This window comes from Neoarius graeffei, chromosome 22 (genome assembly GCF_027579695.1).
Source record: "Neoarius graeffei isolate fNeoGra1 chromosome 22, fNeoGra1.pri, whole genome shotgun sequence".
Classification (NCBI taxonomy): Eukaryota; Metazoa; Chordata; class Actinopteri; order Siluriformes; family Ariidae; genus Neoarius; species Neoarius graeffei.
The window spans coordinates 19,701,620-19,716,998 of NC_083590.1; the positions used below are offsets into that span (position 1 = coordinate 19,701,620).

The 15,379-nt window shown below is 41.2% G+C and overlaps 1 protein-coding gene across 1 annotated transcript; it reads right to left on the reverse strand.

Annotated features, from left to right (window-relative positions):
- Positions 1 to 10,015: 10,015 nt before the first annotated feature.
- On the reverse strand, positions 10,016 to 15,067 carry snapin (SNAP associated protein). Its single transcript, XM_060904029.1, has 4 exons — positions 14,938 to 15,067; positions 13,197 to 13,243; positions 12,967 to 13,085; positions 10,016 to 11,476 (listed from the first exon to the last, which is right to left on the reverse strand). The coding sequence occupies exons 1-4, from the start codon at positions 15,051 to 15,053 to the stop codon at positions 11,369 to 11,371; spliced, it is 390 nt and encodes a 129-aa protein (XP_060760012.1). The 5' UTR covers positions 15,054 to 15,067; the 3' UTR covers positions 10,016 to 11,368.
- Between the last annotated feature and the right edge of the window lie 312 nt (positions 15,068 to 15,379).

The following is a 15,379-nucleotide window of genomic DNA, read 5'->3' on the forward strand; positions in this document are numbered from 1 at the left end:
AGAAGAACCGACTCTTTCACTGATCCAGCTCACCAAAGAAGAACCGACTCTTTCAGTGATCCAGTTCACCAAATAAGAACCGACTCTTTCAGTGATCCAGTTCACCAAAGAAGAACCGACTCTTTCAGTGATCCAGTTCACCAAAGAAGAACCGACTCTTTCAGTGATCCAGCTCACCAAATAAGAACCGACTCTTTCAGTGATCCAGCTCATCAAATAAGAACCGACTCTTTCAGTGATCCAGCTCACCAAATAAGAACCGACTCTTTCAGTGATCCAGTTAATCAAATAAGAACCGACTCCTTCAGTGATCCAGCTCATCAAATAAGAACCGACTCTTTCAGTGATCTAGTTCACCAAATTAGAACCGACTCTTTCAGTAATCCAGTTCACCGAATAAGAAACAACTCTTTCAGTGATCCAGTTCACCAAAGAAGAACCGACTCTTTCAGTGATTCAGCTCACCAAATTAGAACCGACTCTTTCAGTGATCCAGTTCACCAAATAAGAACCGACTCTTTCAGTGATTCAGCTCACCAACGAAGAACCGACTCTTTCAGTGATCCAGCTCACCAAATAAGAACCGACTCTTTCAGTGATCCAGTTCACCAAATAAGAACCGACTCTTTCAGTGATCCAGCTCACCAAATAAGAACCGACTCTTTCAGTGATCCAGCTCACCAAAGAAGAACCGACTCTTTCAGTGATCCAGCTCACCAAATAAGAACCGACTCTTTCAGTGATCCAGCTCACCAAAGAAGAACCGACTCTTTCAGTGATCCAGCTCACCAAAGAAGAACCGACTCTTTCAGTGATCCAGCTCACCAAATAAGAACCGACTCTTTCAGTGATCCAGTTCACCAAAGAAGAACCGACTCTTTCACTGATCCAGCTCACCAAAGAAGAACCGACTCTTTCAGTGATCCAGTTCACCAAATAAGAACCGACTCTTTCAGTGATCCAGTTCACCAAAGAAGAACCGACTCTTTCAGTGATCCAGTTCACCAAAGAAGAACCGACTCTTTCAGTGATCCAGCTCACCAAATAAGAACCGACTCTTTCAGTGATCCAGCTCATCAAATAAGAACCGACTCTTTCAGTGATCCAGCTCACCAAATAAGAACCGACTCTTTCAGTGATCCAGTTAATCAAATAAGAACCGACTCCTTCAGTGATCCAGCTCATCAAATAAGAACCGACTCTTTCAGTGATCTAGTTCACCAAATTAGAACCGACTCTTTCAGTAATCCAGTTCACCGAATAAGAAACAACTCTTTCAGTGATCCAGTTCACCAAAGAAGAACCGACTCTTTCAGTGATCCAGCTCACCAAATAAGAACCGACTCTTTCAGTGATCCAGTTCACCAAAGAAGAACCGACTCTTTCACTGATCCAGCTCACCAAAGAAGAACCGACTCTTTCAGTGATCCAGTTCACCAAATAAGAACCGACTCTTTCAGTGATCCAGTTCACCAAAGAAGAACCGACTCTTTCAGTGATCCAGTTCACCAAAGAAGAACCGACTCTTTCAGTGATCCAGCTCACCAAATAAGAACCGACTCTTTCAGTGATCCAGCTCATCAAATAAGAACCGACTCTTTCAGTGATCCAGCTCACCAAATAAGAACCGACTCTTTCAGTGATCCAGTTAATCAAATAAGAACCGACTCCTTCAGTGATCCAGCTCATCAAATAAGAACCGACTCTTTCAGTGATCTAGTTCACCAAATTAGAACCGACTCTTTCAGTAATCCAGTTCACCGAATAAGAAACAACTCTTTCAGTGATCCAGTTCACCAAAGAAGAACCGACTCTTTCAGTGATTCAGCTCACCAAATTAGAACCGACTCTTTCAGTGATCCAGTTCACCAAATAAGAACCGACTCTTTCAGTGATTCAGCTCACCAACGAAGAACCGACTCTTTCAGTGATCCAGCTCACCAAATAAGAACCGACTCTTTCAGTGATCCAGTTCACCAAATAAGAACCGACTCTTTCAGTGATCCAGCTCACCAAATAAGAACCGACTCTTTCAGTGATCCAGCTCACCAAAGAAGAACCGACTCTTTCAGTGATCCAGCTCACCAAATAAGAACCGACTCTTTCAGTGATCCAGCTCACCAAAGAAGAACCGACTCTTTCAGTGATCCAGCTCACCAAAGAAGAACCGACTCTTTCAGTGATCCAGCTCACCAAATAAGAACCGACTCTTTCAGTGATCCAGTTCACCAAAGAAGAACCGACTCTTTCACTGATCCAGCTCACCAAAGAAGAACCGACTCTTTCAGTGATCCAGTTCACCAAATAAGAACCGACTCTTTCAGTGATCCAGTTCACCAAAGAAGAACCGACTCTTTCAGTGATCCAGTTCACCAAAGAAGAACCGACTCTTTCAGTGATCCAGCTCACCAAATAAGAACCGACTCTTTCAGTGATCCAGCTCATCAAATAAGAACCGACTCTTTCAGTGATCCAGCTCACCAAATAAGAACCGACTCTTTCAGTGATCCAGTTAATCAAATAAGAACCGACTCCTTCAGTGATCCAGCTCATCAAATAAGAACCGACTCTTTCAGTGATCTAGTTCACCAAATTAGAACCGACTCTTTCAGTAATCCAGTTCACCGAATAAGAAACAACTCTTTCAGTGATCCAGTTCACCAAAGAAGAACCGACTCTTTCAGTGATTCAGCTCACCAAATTAGAACCGACTCTTTCAGTGATCCAGTTCACCAAATAAGAACCGACTCTTTCAGTGATTCAGCTCACCAACGAAGAACCGACTCTTTCAGTGATCCAGTTCACCAAATAAGAACCGACTCTTTCAGTGATTCAGCTCACCAAATAAGAACCGACTCTTTCAGTGATCCAGTTCACCAAATAAGAACCGATTCTCTCGGATCCCGACCAGCTCTTTAAAAGATTCCCAAAACAACCAAATGATCAACAAGCAAAAACAACCATTTTTGGCTGGTTTGAGAAGAAAAATTGATGGTCGACAATTTAAATACAGATCATTCAGTAATTGTCAGTGAGCCTCGAAGGAATTGACTTGAGTTGACTCTTTTCAGTGATCAGTGATGATTGAGTTTGTTTCAAAAATAGCTAAAGGTGTTGAACAATTTATATCATTGATGCAAACACAAGCAACTTGGGCTTGATTTGAAAAGAATAAAAATAATTTGCCATTGAGTCGTTTTGGAGCTGAAAGGGTCGGATCCAGTGCACTGGATTCGTCTCAGAACCGACTCTTTTGACTCCTAAACAACTCAGTGGCCTTTTTTAAAAAATTTTAAATTTATTTTATTTATTTTTTTCCAAAATGAGCCTAAGTTGTTTGTATTTGCATATCAGTTATATAAATTGTTCAACACCTTTGGCCATTTTTGAGAGAAACTCCATCTCCCTCATCACTGATCGCTGAAAAGAGTCAACTCTTTTAATTCCCAAACAGCTTATTGCCAGATGTTTCCCAAAAACAAGAGAGCTGTTGACAAAAGAAATGAAAAAAAAAATTGTCCAGATCTGATTTGACAAAGGCAGTGATTGACATTTAGCAGATACAAAAAAAAATCAGGAAGTGTGTGTGTGTGTGTGTGTGTGTGTGTGTGTGTGTGTTTGAGAAAAGAAAAACTTTCAAGCTGATATAATTCAATCTGTCTTCTTCAATTTGTCCTAGGGGTATGAAAACTTTTGCACTTCAATGGATTATAGCCACAGTGTACATTTTTTCTTTTTCTGTGCATGTTATATATAATGGCAGCATAGTGCATTATGGGTATTATGTAACAGCTATAGAGTGCAGCTATACAGTGGTGCTTGAAAGTTTGTGAACCCTTTAGAATTTTCTATATTTCTGCATAAATATGACCTAAAACATCATCAGATTTTCACACAAGTCCTAAAAGTAGACAAAGAGAACCCAGTTAAACAAATGAGACAAAAATATTATACTTGGTCATTTATTTATTGAGGAAAATGATCCAATATTACATATCTGTGAGTGGCAAAAGTATGTGAACCTCTAGGATTAGCAGTTAATTTGAAGGTGAAATTAGAGTCAGGTGTTTTAATCAATGGGATGACAATCAGGTGTGAGTGGGCACCCTGTTTTCTTTAAAGAACAGGGATCTATCAAAGTCTGATCTTCACAACACATGTTTGTGGAAGTGTATCATGGCACGAACAAAGGAGATTTCTGAGGACCTCAAGAAAAAGTGTTGTTGATGCTCATCAGGCTGGAAAAGGTTACAAAACCATCTCTAAAGAGTTTGGACTCCACCAATCCACAGTCAGACAGATTGTGTACAAATGGAGGAAATTCAAGACCATTGTTACCCTCTCCAGGAGTGGTCGACCAACAAAGATCACTCCAAGGGCAAGGTGTGTAATAGTCAGCGAGGTCACAAAGGACCCCAGGGTAACTTCTAAGCAACTGAAGGCCTCTCTCACATTGGATAATGTTAATGTTCATGAGTCCACCATCAGGAGAACACTGAACAACAATGATGTGCATGGCAGGGTTGCAAGGAGAAAGCCACTGCTCCCCAAAAAGAACATTGCTACTCGTCTGCAGTTTGCTAAAGATCACGTGGACAAGCCAGAAGGCTATTGGAAAAATGTTTTGTGGATGGATGAGACCAAAATAGAACTTTTTGGTTTAAACAAAAAGTGGTATATTTGGAGAAAGGAAAATGCTGCATTCCAGCATAAGAACCTTATCCCATCTGTGAAATGTGGTGCTGGTAGTATCATGGTTTGGGCCTGTTTTGCTGCATCTGGGCCAGGACAGCTTGCCATCATTGATGGAACAATGAATTCTGAATTATACCAGTGAATTCTAAAGGAAAATGTCAGGACATCTGTCCATGAACTGAATCTCAAGAGAAGGTGGGTCATGCAGCAAGACAACGACCCTAAGCACACAAGCCGTTCTACCAAAGAATGGTTAAAGAAGAATGAAGTGAATGTTTTGGAATGGCCAAGTCAAAGTCCTGACCTTAATCCAATCGAAATGTTGTGGAAGGACCTGAAGCGAGCAGTTCATGTGAGGAAACCCACCAACATCCCAGAGTTGAAGCTGTTCTGTACGGAGGAATGGGCTAAAATTCCTCCAAGCCGGTGTGCAGGACTGATCAACAGTTACCGCAAACGTTTAGTTGCAGTTATTGCTGCACCAGGGGGGTCACACCAGATACTGAAAGCAAAGGTTCACATACTTTTGCCACTCACAGATATGTAATATTGGATCATTTTCCTCAATAGATAAATGACCAAGTATAATATTTTTTGTCTCATTTGTTTAACTGGGTTCTCTTTATCAACTTTTAGGACTTGTGTGAAAATCTGATGATGTTTTAGGTCATATTTATGCAGAAATATAGTTCTACAACCCCAATTCCAAAAAAGTTGGGACAAAGTACAAATTGTAAATAAAAACGGAATGCAATGATGTGGAAGTTTCAAAATTCCATATTTTATTCAGAATAGAACATAGATGACATATCAAATGTTTAAACTGAGAAAATGTATCATTTAAAGAAAAAATTAGGTGATTTTTAAATTTCATGACAACAACACATCTCAAAAAAGTTGGGACAAGGCCATGTTTACCACTGTGAGACATCCCCTTTTCTCTTTACAACAGGCTGTAAACGTCTGGGGACTGAGGAGACAAGTTGCTCAAGTTTAGGGATAGGAATGTTAACCCATTCTTGTCTAATGTAGGATTCTAGTTGCTCAACTGTCTTAGGTCTTTTTTGTCGTATCTTCCGTTTTATGATGCGCCAAATGTTTTCTATAGGTGAAAGATCTGGACTGCAGGCTGGCCAGTTCAGTACCCGGACCCTTCTTCTACGCAGCCATGATGCTGTAATTGATGCAGTATGTGGTTTGGCATTGTCATGTTGGAAAATGCAAGGTCTTCCCTGAAAGAGACGTCGTCTGGATGGGAGCATATGTTGCTCTTGAACCTGGATATACCTTTCAGCATTGATGGTGTCTTTCCAGATGTGTAAGCTGCCCATGCCACACGCACTAATGCAACCCCATACCATCAGAGATGCAGGCTTCTGAACTGAGCGCTGATAACAACTTGGGTCGTCCTTCTCCTCTTTAGTCCGAATGACACGGCGTCCCTGATTTCCATAAAGAACTTCAAATTTTGATTCGTCTGACCACAGAACAGTTTTCCACTTTACCACAGTCCATTTTAAATGAGCCTTGGCCCAGAGAAGACGTCTGCGCTTCTGGATCATGTTTAGATACGGCTTCTTCTTTGAACTATAGAGTTTTAGCTGGCAACGGCGGATGGCACGGTGAATTGTGTTCACAGATAATGTTCTCTGGAAATATTCCTGAGCCCATTTTGTGATTTCCAATACAGAAGCATGCCTGTATGTGATGCAGTGCCGTCTAAGGGCCCGAAGATCACGGGCACCCAGTATGGTTTTCCGGCCTTGACCCTTACGCACAGAGATTCTTCCAGATTCTCTGAATCTTTTGATGATATTATGCACTGTAGATGATGATATGTTCAAACTCTTTGCAATTTTACACTGTTGAACTCCTTTCTGATATTGCTCCACTATTTGTCGGCGCAGAATTAGGGGGATTGGTGATCCTCTTCCCATCTTTACTTCTGAGAGCCGCTGCCACTCCAAGATGCTCTTTTTATACCCAGTCATGTTAATGACCTATTGCCAATTGACCTAATGAGTTGCAATTTGGTCCTCCAGCTGTTCCTTTTTTGTACCTTTAACTTTTCCAGCCTCTTATTGCCCCTGTCCCAACTTTTTTGAGATGTGTTGCTGTCATGAAATTTCAAATGAGCCAATATTTGGCATGAAATTTCAAAATGTCTCACTTTCGACATTTGATATGTTGTCTATGTTCTATTGTGAATACAATATCAGTTTTTGAGATTTGTAAATTATTGCATTCCGTTTTTATTTACAATTTGTACTTTGTCCCAACTTTTTTGGAATCGGGGTTGTACAATAAATGTGTGTGTGGGTGTGTGTGTCCTTGTTTTTCAGCTGTCTTCAATCTGTCATCATTAGAATCACATTCAAGATGAGCATCACATGAACTCCACCTTCATCTCTCAAGGACTTCCTCCTCTTGATCTTTAACCTGGTTTATAAATCCACTCCTAACCTGCGCCCTTTAAACTGAGACTTGAGGTCAGCTAAAGCCACCTTCCCGCCTCTCCAATTACAAAACATTCATTATTTACTCAGGAGAAGCACATAGCTGACATTTCACTGCTGATTTAATTATACCGCAGTCGGCCAGTCAGTTACGGCTCCGCTTCATTCTTTCATTATCCACTTTCCCAGTTCTGATGCTTTAAGCCTTAATTATTCACTGAACTTTCCAGATTATTAAACTTGAGCAAGCTAGGGGAGTCAGGCTTGTGATTTCAGTTCTTAGGGACAGTTTTTGCACTTTCACTGCGAAGCATTTTTATCTTTATTTTTTCCTTAAAAGTTTCCTTAATAATATATTTATTACTATATTTATTTATTGGTTGAATATAGTTGCACTCAGAAATGTACATACACTGACATGAATGCCATGCCAGTATTGGGCTTTCGATTATTACAATCTCTCATAGAAAACAAAACAAGAACATACAGGGTCAAAAGTATACATACGCCCACTTAGACTGTTAATTCATTGGTGCTGAAAGTTCCAAAATGTCTTTTAACTTGACAAGGCCAAGACCTCTTATGCTTCTGTGAGTGATCATGATTGACTCCAGTTGGTAGTTTATCTGCGCACAACATAAAAAGGATTTATTTGACAGCACACATTGAATTGACCAACACACAGTACAATGGGAAAGTTCAAGGAGCTCAGTACAGATCTGAGAAAGACAATCATAGATTTACACAACACAGGAGCCATTTCTAAACAACTGCAGATTCCAAGATAATCAGTTCAAAGAACTGTATGTAAGTACAAGTTACTGGGAGGTGGAACCACTTTACCAAGCCACTTTGCTGGAAAAAGACCCAAACCGTCCCCCCTCAGCTGAAAGGAAATTCATTTGAATGGTCAGGAACAAACCAGGAACCAACAAGGCACAGGCGTGCCATGAACCAGAAGCTTCTGGAACACCATCTACAGTCAAGTGAGTTTTACATCACCATGGACTGAAAGGCTGCCATCGATGAAAGAGGAACCTGATCCAAATTCAGCACCTTGAAGCATGATTACAGTTTGCAGCTGATCACAAAGATGAAGAAAAAGCCTTCTGGAGGAAGGTTTTGTGGTCAGATGAGACAAACATTGATTTGTTTGGTCACAATGACCAGATGTATAGAGGAACACTGTAAACCATGGTGGTGGTAGCATCATGCTCCAGGGCTGTTTTGCTGCCAGAGGAACTGGTGCATTTCCACCAAGGTGAAAGTTGCTAAGGGACATTTGACCAAATATTTGGTGTGCTGCATATATAAATTCCATCCATCCATCCATCCATCCATCCATCCATCCATCCATTATCTGTAGCCGCTTATCCTGTACAGGGTCGCAGGCAAGCTGGAGCCTATCCCAGCTGACTACGGGCGAAAGGCGGGGTACACCTTGGACAAGTCGCCAGGTCATCACAGGGCTGACACATAGACACAGACAACCATTCACACTCACATTCACACCTACGCTCAATTTAGAGTCACCAGTTAACCTAACCTGCATGTCTTTGGACTGTGGGGGAAACCAGAGCACCCGGAGGAAACCCACGCAGACACGGGGAGAACATGCAAACTCCGCACAGAAAGGCCACTGGGCTCGAACCCAGGACCTTCTTGCTGTGAGGTGGCAGTGCTAACCACTACACCACCCCATGTATAAATTAAAACGTCAAATTCTTGTCTTTTTTTCTAATAAAGATGTTGTATAATCATTCTGATGCAGAAAATGAACAGTTTGAAGAAATCATTGAAAGCCCAATACTGCCATGACATTCATGACCACTACATAATTCCATTGTTCCAACTGTCGAGACGCAAACTTCATTTCCAGATGATACTAAAGTGCTGTATCCTAAACACTTGATTAAAAAAAAAGTTTATTAAAAGTAGCACCGATTCTGTAATCTATAAAAACCTGTATTATAAAACAGTATGTAATAAATCATTAGAACTAATCCTTTAATTTCTTTTTAAAGACCAAGAAATGACTGAAATTGTTTCGGGACATCGCTACGCCTTAAGCGGGATCTTTAAATACGATCACGAACCACGAATAAAGCCGCTTGCATTTGTCACAGGTTGGCAAAAGTAGGAGTTTAACAAACACTTCATTTAAATTGTCATATTTTTCCATCACATCCATAGGCTACACCCATCACATCATTGTGTAAGGGTTCAGTGAAGTTAAGTGTATTTAGTGTTGAATAATTTTCTACAATGGCGTCTCTGAAAATCACACGTTTACATTCATGTCTCATCTCATCTCATTATCTCTAGCCGCTTTATCCTGTTCTACAGGGTCGCAGGCAAGCTGGAGCCTATCCCAGCTGACTACGGGCGAAAGGCGGGGTACACCCTGGACAAGTCGCCAGGTCATCACAGGGCTGACACATAGACACAGACAACCATTCACACTCACATTCACACCTACGCTCAATTTAGAGCCACCAGTTAACCTAACCTGCATGTCTTTGGACTGTGGGGGAAACCGGAGCACCCGGAGGAAACCCACGCGGACACAGAAAGGCCCTTGCCGGCCCCGGGGCTCGAACCCGGACCTTCTTGCTGTGAGGCGACAGCGCTAACCACTACACCACCGTGCCACCCAAATAATACACATCTATTAATAAGTTTGCTGTGAGAAAATGTTTAACATTTATGGAAAGAGTCTCTAGTATCAGTGGTTTGTAACAATCAGCGGTAAAGCTGTAGATTTTTTTTTTTTAAATATCTGTAGGTTTTCCACCACAAGATAGGCTTCCTGTGAAAGACTGCTTATAGTTGCTTCATAGAAACTAACCACAGTGACAAAGAGCAAGCCGTGTCATTCTTTAATAAATAAGAAACAATTATAATTGTTGACATGTTTGAGATACAACAGGAATACACGTTTCAGGATGTGCCACTGTATTTAATTTAAAAAAAAAACCCACCCCACACACAATCACCTTCATCTTGATAACAGTAAACACCACAACCCCAAGTGTTTTATTCCTCAAATATTATTTGTGACATTGTACAGTTTCCACATTTCTTAAAATGGCTGCTATTTTAGTAAGACCACCAATGAACACAAGAAGTATAGAGTCTTTGCCAAGTAGCATACTCTCTCAAACATGACTACTGGATTACACAACATAGGAGGTAGCCTAATCAGCATATCCAGATAAAAAGAGTTTTATTACATAACACACAACCTAATGTAAGCTTGCTAGCAACCTTGGCTACTGGTTTACAAGACGATCACAATAAATCAGTTGAGTTCAGCAACCTTTCTCCTACTTACACTACCGTTCAAAAGTTTGGGGTCACTTTGAAATGTCCTTATTTTTGAAAGAAAAGCACTGTTCTTTTCAATGAAGATCACTTTAAACTAATCAGAAATGCACTCTATACATTGCTAATGTGGTAAATGACTATTCTAGCTGCAAATGTCTGGTTTTTGGTGCAATATCTCCATAGGTGTATAGAGGCCCATTTCCAGCAACTCTCACTCCAGTGTTCTAATGGTACAATGTGTTTGCTCATTGCCTCAGAAGGCTAATGGATGATTAGAAAACCCTTGTACAATCATGTTAGCACAGCTGAAAACAGTTGAGCTCTTTAGAGAAGCTATAAAACTGACCTTCCTTTGAGCAGATTGAGTTTCTGGAGCATCACATTTGTGGGGTCGATTAAATGCTCAAAATGGCCAGAAAAATGTCTTGACTATATTTTCTATTCATTTTACAACTTATGGTGGTCAATAAAAGTGTGACTTTTCATGCAAAACACAAAATTGTCTGGGTGACCCCAAACTTTTCAATGGTAGTGTAACTGAAATAATGACGTTACATATGAGCATGTGTTTTAGGCCTTTGAAGGTACCAACAGCTGTACTGTGTGACAAATATCAAGAGAGTTAAAGCCACGTGCATATCAAAGGCAATCATTAAAATCACTGATGTTAACCATTATGCAAATTTATGATTTGTGCAAACTTATGAAAATTAAAAAAAAAAAAGAAGCTCTTGGTACACAGCAGGCTTTTTAGCTGCTTCTAAGTGAACACAAGCCGCAATGCTGATCCTGCGTATAACCGAAGATATGGTGGACCATGCACAGGAACATTTCATAGAATGGTGCACAGTGCCGTCATCATGCAGTGTCCGCTCTTAAGCTGCCGCTCATCACGGCTTGCTAGGAGATCGAGTAGAAAACGCTCCGGATGTTTCGAGCATGGTTTTCCGGCGTGCCGTCTCCTTCACCACGTTATGGTTCAACCTCCGTAAGCGTTCCTGTAACGAGTAGAAGAAATATGAAAGGTGGAATGATGGACAAGTGATCAAGGCCAGGGAAGCCCAAGATCTGAAATGACTGGGATTTCCTTACAATTTCAACACACCATCGCCCAGTCATCTTTTAAAAATGACATAGAAGCACATCATGAAAAAACCCCCCACAATAATAGGTCTACTTCAGACAGCTGCATGATCAGACTGCACATTTAGAAGAAGCAGCCTTTATTTGGTCACATGTACTCAAGCACAGCAAAATTCCTCCTCTGTATTTAACCCATCTGAAGCAGTGAGCGCACACACATACCCAGAGCAGTGGGCAGCTACGCTATAGCACCCATGCAGCATTTGGGGGTTAGGTGCCTTGCTCAAGGGCACTTCAGTCATGATACAGAGGGAGGGATAAGTGCTGTTCATTCACTCAACTCCCCTCACATTTTTCCTTGCTGGTCTTGGGAATCAAACCAGCAACCCTTTGGGCCCAAGGCTGCTTTTCTCTTACCTACAGGCCATATCTGCCCCTATTTGGTTGAACCAAACAAATCAAATGAATCATATAAAATGAACTGACTTAAATGAGTCAAGTTGCTGAAAAAAACTTAACTCACTGTGATTTACTGCAACTTCCTTTAACAGTTCTCACAGAGGGGTTAGGGTTACTTGTCACGAGAGGAAGTTGACATGGCCATGTTATGGCCCTTTTCCACTACCCTTTTTCAGCTCACTTCAGCCCGACACGGCTCGCGTTTCGACTACCTTAGAGCAGCACGACTCAGCTCGCTTCAGCCTTACTCAGCACCCAAAACTCGCACAGTTTTGGAGTGGGGCTGAAGTGAGCCAAACCGAGCCGAGTGGGGCTAGGGGCGTGAGGAGACACTCCCCTGTGCACTGATTGGTGAGGAGGAGTGTCCTCACACGCCCACACACGCCCCGCGAGCACGCTGGGATCTGTAAACACCATAAACCCGGAAGAAGAATTACGAATTACGAGAATTTCTGAAGCCTTATGCGCCTCGCCTCATCTATACGCTCTTAGCAGTATCTGTTGGCGTTGTCGGTGACAACAAGCCACAGCACCAAGACCAGCAACACTAACGACTCCATGTCCTCCATGTTTATTGTTTACTATCCGGGTCGTGAGACTACCGCTTAAAAGGTCACTGATGTCACTGTTTGCGCTGCCTAACGACATCACGTGACGTCCACCCACTTTCGCTAACTCCACCCAATGTGTCCACCCACTTCCAGCCAGCACGGTTGTAGTCGAAATGCAACTCCAACAGCCCCACTCAGCTCGACTCAGTACCGCACGGCTCAGCCCCACTCAGCTCGACTCAGCCCAACTCAGCACCGCACGGCTCAGCCCGACTCAGCCGCGTTGGTAGTGGAAAAGCGGCATTAGGAACAGTACAAAACTCTGCGCTTTTAAATTGCTTCATCGTTAAAGAAAGAGCCAAGGTATATATAAACATACAGACTGATTTACTTACTTGTGCATTCTGTAGGATGTTATTAACCAAAACCACTCTGCGCCTGGCATTAAGCAGTTTCTTCACATAGGGATCCAAGTCCAGGGCGACTTTCTGGTGTTCATTAATTCTACACAGCTCTGAAATGAAATGGTTTTATGGAAAAATGACATCAATATATCATTACAAAAACATTCAGCAGGTTAAATAACACAAAACAAAGTTAGAAGTTTGTGTGTTTATCAAATCACCAGTCGCCAAGTTGTCAATATGTTCTCTGAGCTCCACTTGACTCTCCCTGTGTGCAAAATAAAAACATTAAGGATGATCTGAAAAAAAGTTTGACAACTGTTCAGAACCCTGTTATTGACCTCATGCATAAGATGAAGCTAAAAAAAATAATCAAGAAGAAAAACCAATGAAATAGTAAACAATAAATCAGAGCCCTAATAATAAAACAATATACTAGTGCATCTCAAAAAATTAGAATATTGTGAAAAAGTTCAATATTTTCCATCAGTTATTTAAGAAAGTGAAAATGTTATATATTATAGACTCATTACACAAACTAAAATGTTTCAAGCATTTTTCTATTTTAATCAGCATGGCATACAGTACAAAAACAAAAAAACCCATCTCAAAATATTAGAATTTTTCATTTCGAGTTTGAGTAAAACAGTATGAACACAGTGTATCTCTCGGTCTAGTTCAGTACACACAACCACAATCATGGGGAAGACTGCTGACTTGACTGTTGTCCAGAAGATGATCACTGATGCCCTCCACAAGGAGGGTAAGCCACAAAAGGTCATTGCTGAAAAGGGTGGCTGGAAAAGGTGCACAAGCAACAGGGATGGCCGCAGTCTTGAGAGGATTGTCAAGAAAAGTTGATTCAAGAACTTGGGAGAGCTTCACAAGGAGTGGACTGAGGCTAGTGTCCGTGTATCAAGACCCATCACGAACAGACATCTTCAAGAAAGGGAATACAACTTTCGCATTCCTAATATCAAGCTACTCCTGAGCCAGAGACAATGTCAGAAGTGTCTTATCTGGGCTAAGGAGAGAAAGAAATGGACTGTTGCTCAGTGGTCCAAAGTCCTCTTTTCAGATGAAAGTACATTTTGCATTTAATTTGGAAATCACGGTTCTAGAGTCTGGAGGAAGAGTGGAGAGGCACAGAATCCAAGGTGTTTGAAGCCCAGTGTGAAGTTTCCACAGTCTGTGATGATTTGGGGTGCCATGTCATCTGCTAGTGTTGGTCCACTGTATTTTATCAAGTCCAAAGTCAACACAGCCATCTACCAGGAGATTTTAGAGCACTTCATGCTTCCATCTGCTGACGAGCTTTTTGGAGATGCTGATTTCCTTTTCCAGCAGGACTTGGCACCTACCCACAGTGCCAAAACTACTACCAAATGGCTTGCTGACCATATTACTGTGTTTGATTGGCCAGCCAACTTGCCTGACCTGAACCCCATAGAGAATCTACGGGGTATTGTCAAGAGGAAGATGAGAAACACCCGACCCAAAAATACAGATACGCTGAAGGCCACTATCAAAGCAACCTGGGCTTCAATAACACCTCAGCAGTGCCACAGACTGATCACCTCCATGCCACACCACACTGATACAGTAATTCATGGTAAAGGAGCCCCAACCAAGTATTGAGTGTATAAATGAATATACTTTTCAGAAGTTGGACATTTCTGTATTGTAAATCCTTTTTTTGACTGATCTTAGGGAATATTCCAATAATTTGAGATACTGGATTTCTGATTTTCATGAGCTATAAGTCATAATCATCAGAATTAAAACAAAAAAAGCTTTAAATATTTCACTTTACATGCAATGAATATAGAATATATGAAAGTTTACCTTTTTGAATTAAATTATGAAAAAAGGAACTTTTTCACGGTATTCTAATTTTTTGAGACGCACTAGTATTTAGGATTATAGATGCAAATTAATCCAAAATAGCTACATTTTCCTCACCTCACTGCATGCACATGTAGATCAAGCTGCTGCACTGCTGGTTTTAACAGATCCATCAGACCTTCTGCAATAGCATCTTTTCCTGATGGAGTTTCAATAATAGCAGGCGCCGCCATTTTGTCTAGGTCTTGTGACTTGTCGATGAAATCTCGCGAGATTGTATTGAAAACTCAGACAAACCCCGCCTCCTGGGCTCGCTTATTTCACAGCTCTGTATGTAAAAAAAAAATCACTTGTAAATGTATCATAATGTAAATTCCGAATGACACGTTGAATATATATGTATATATTTATACCAAAAAATTAATTAAAATATTATTTTTGCTGTTCGCAAAGAGTGACGCGAATGACTTCTGAACTGTCCAATCAGATCTGGGTATGAGTTGACCCACTATCCAATCACAGTGTAAAAGGGGTGGGGTTTAGCCGCCATTTTCCCTTG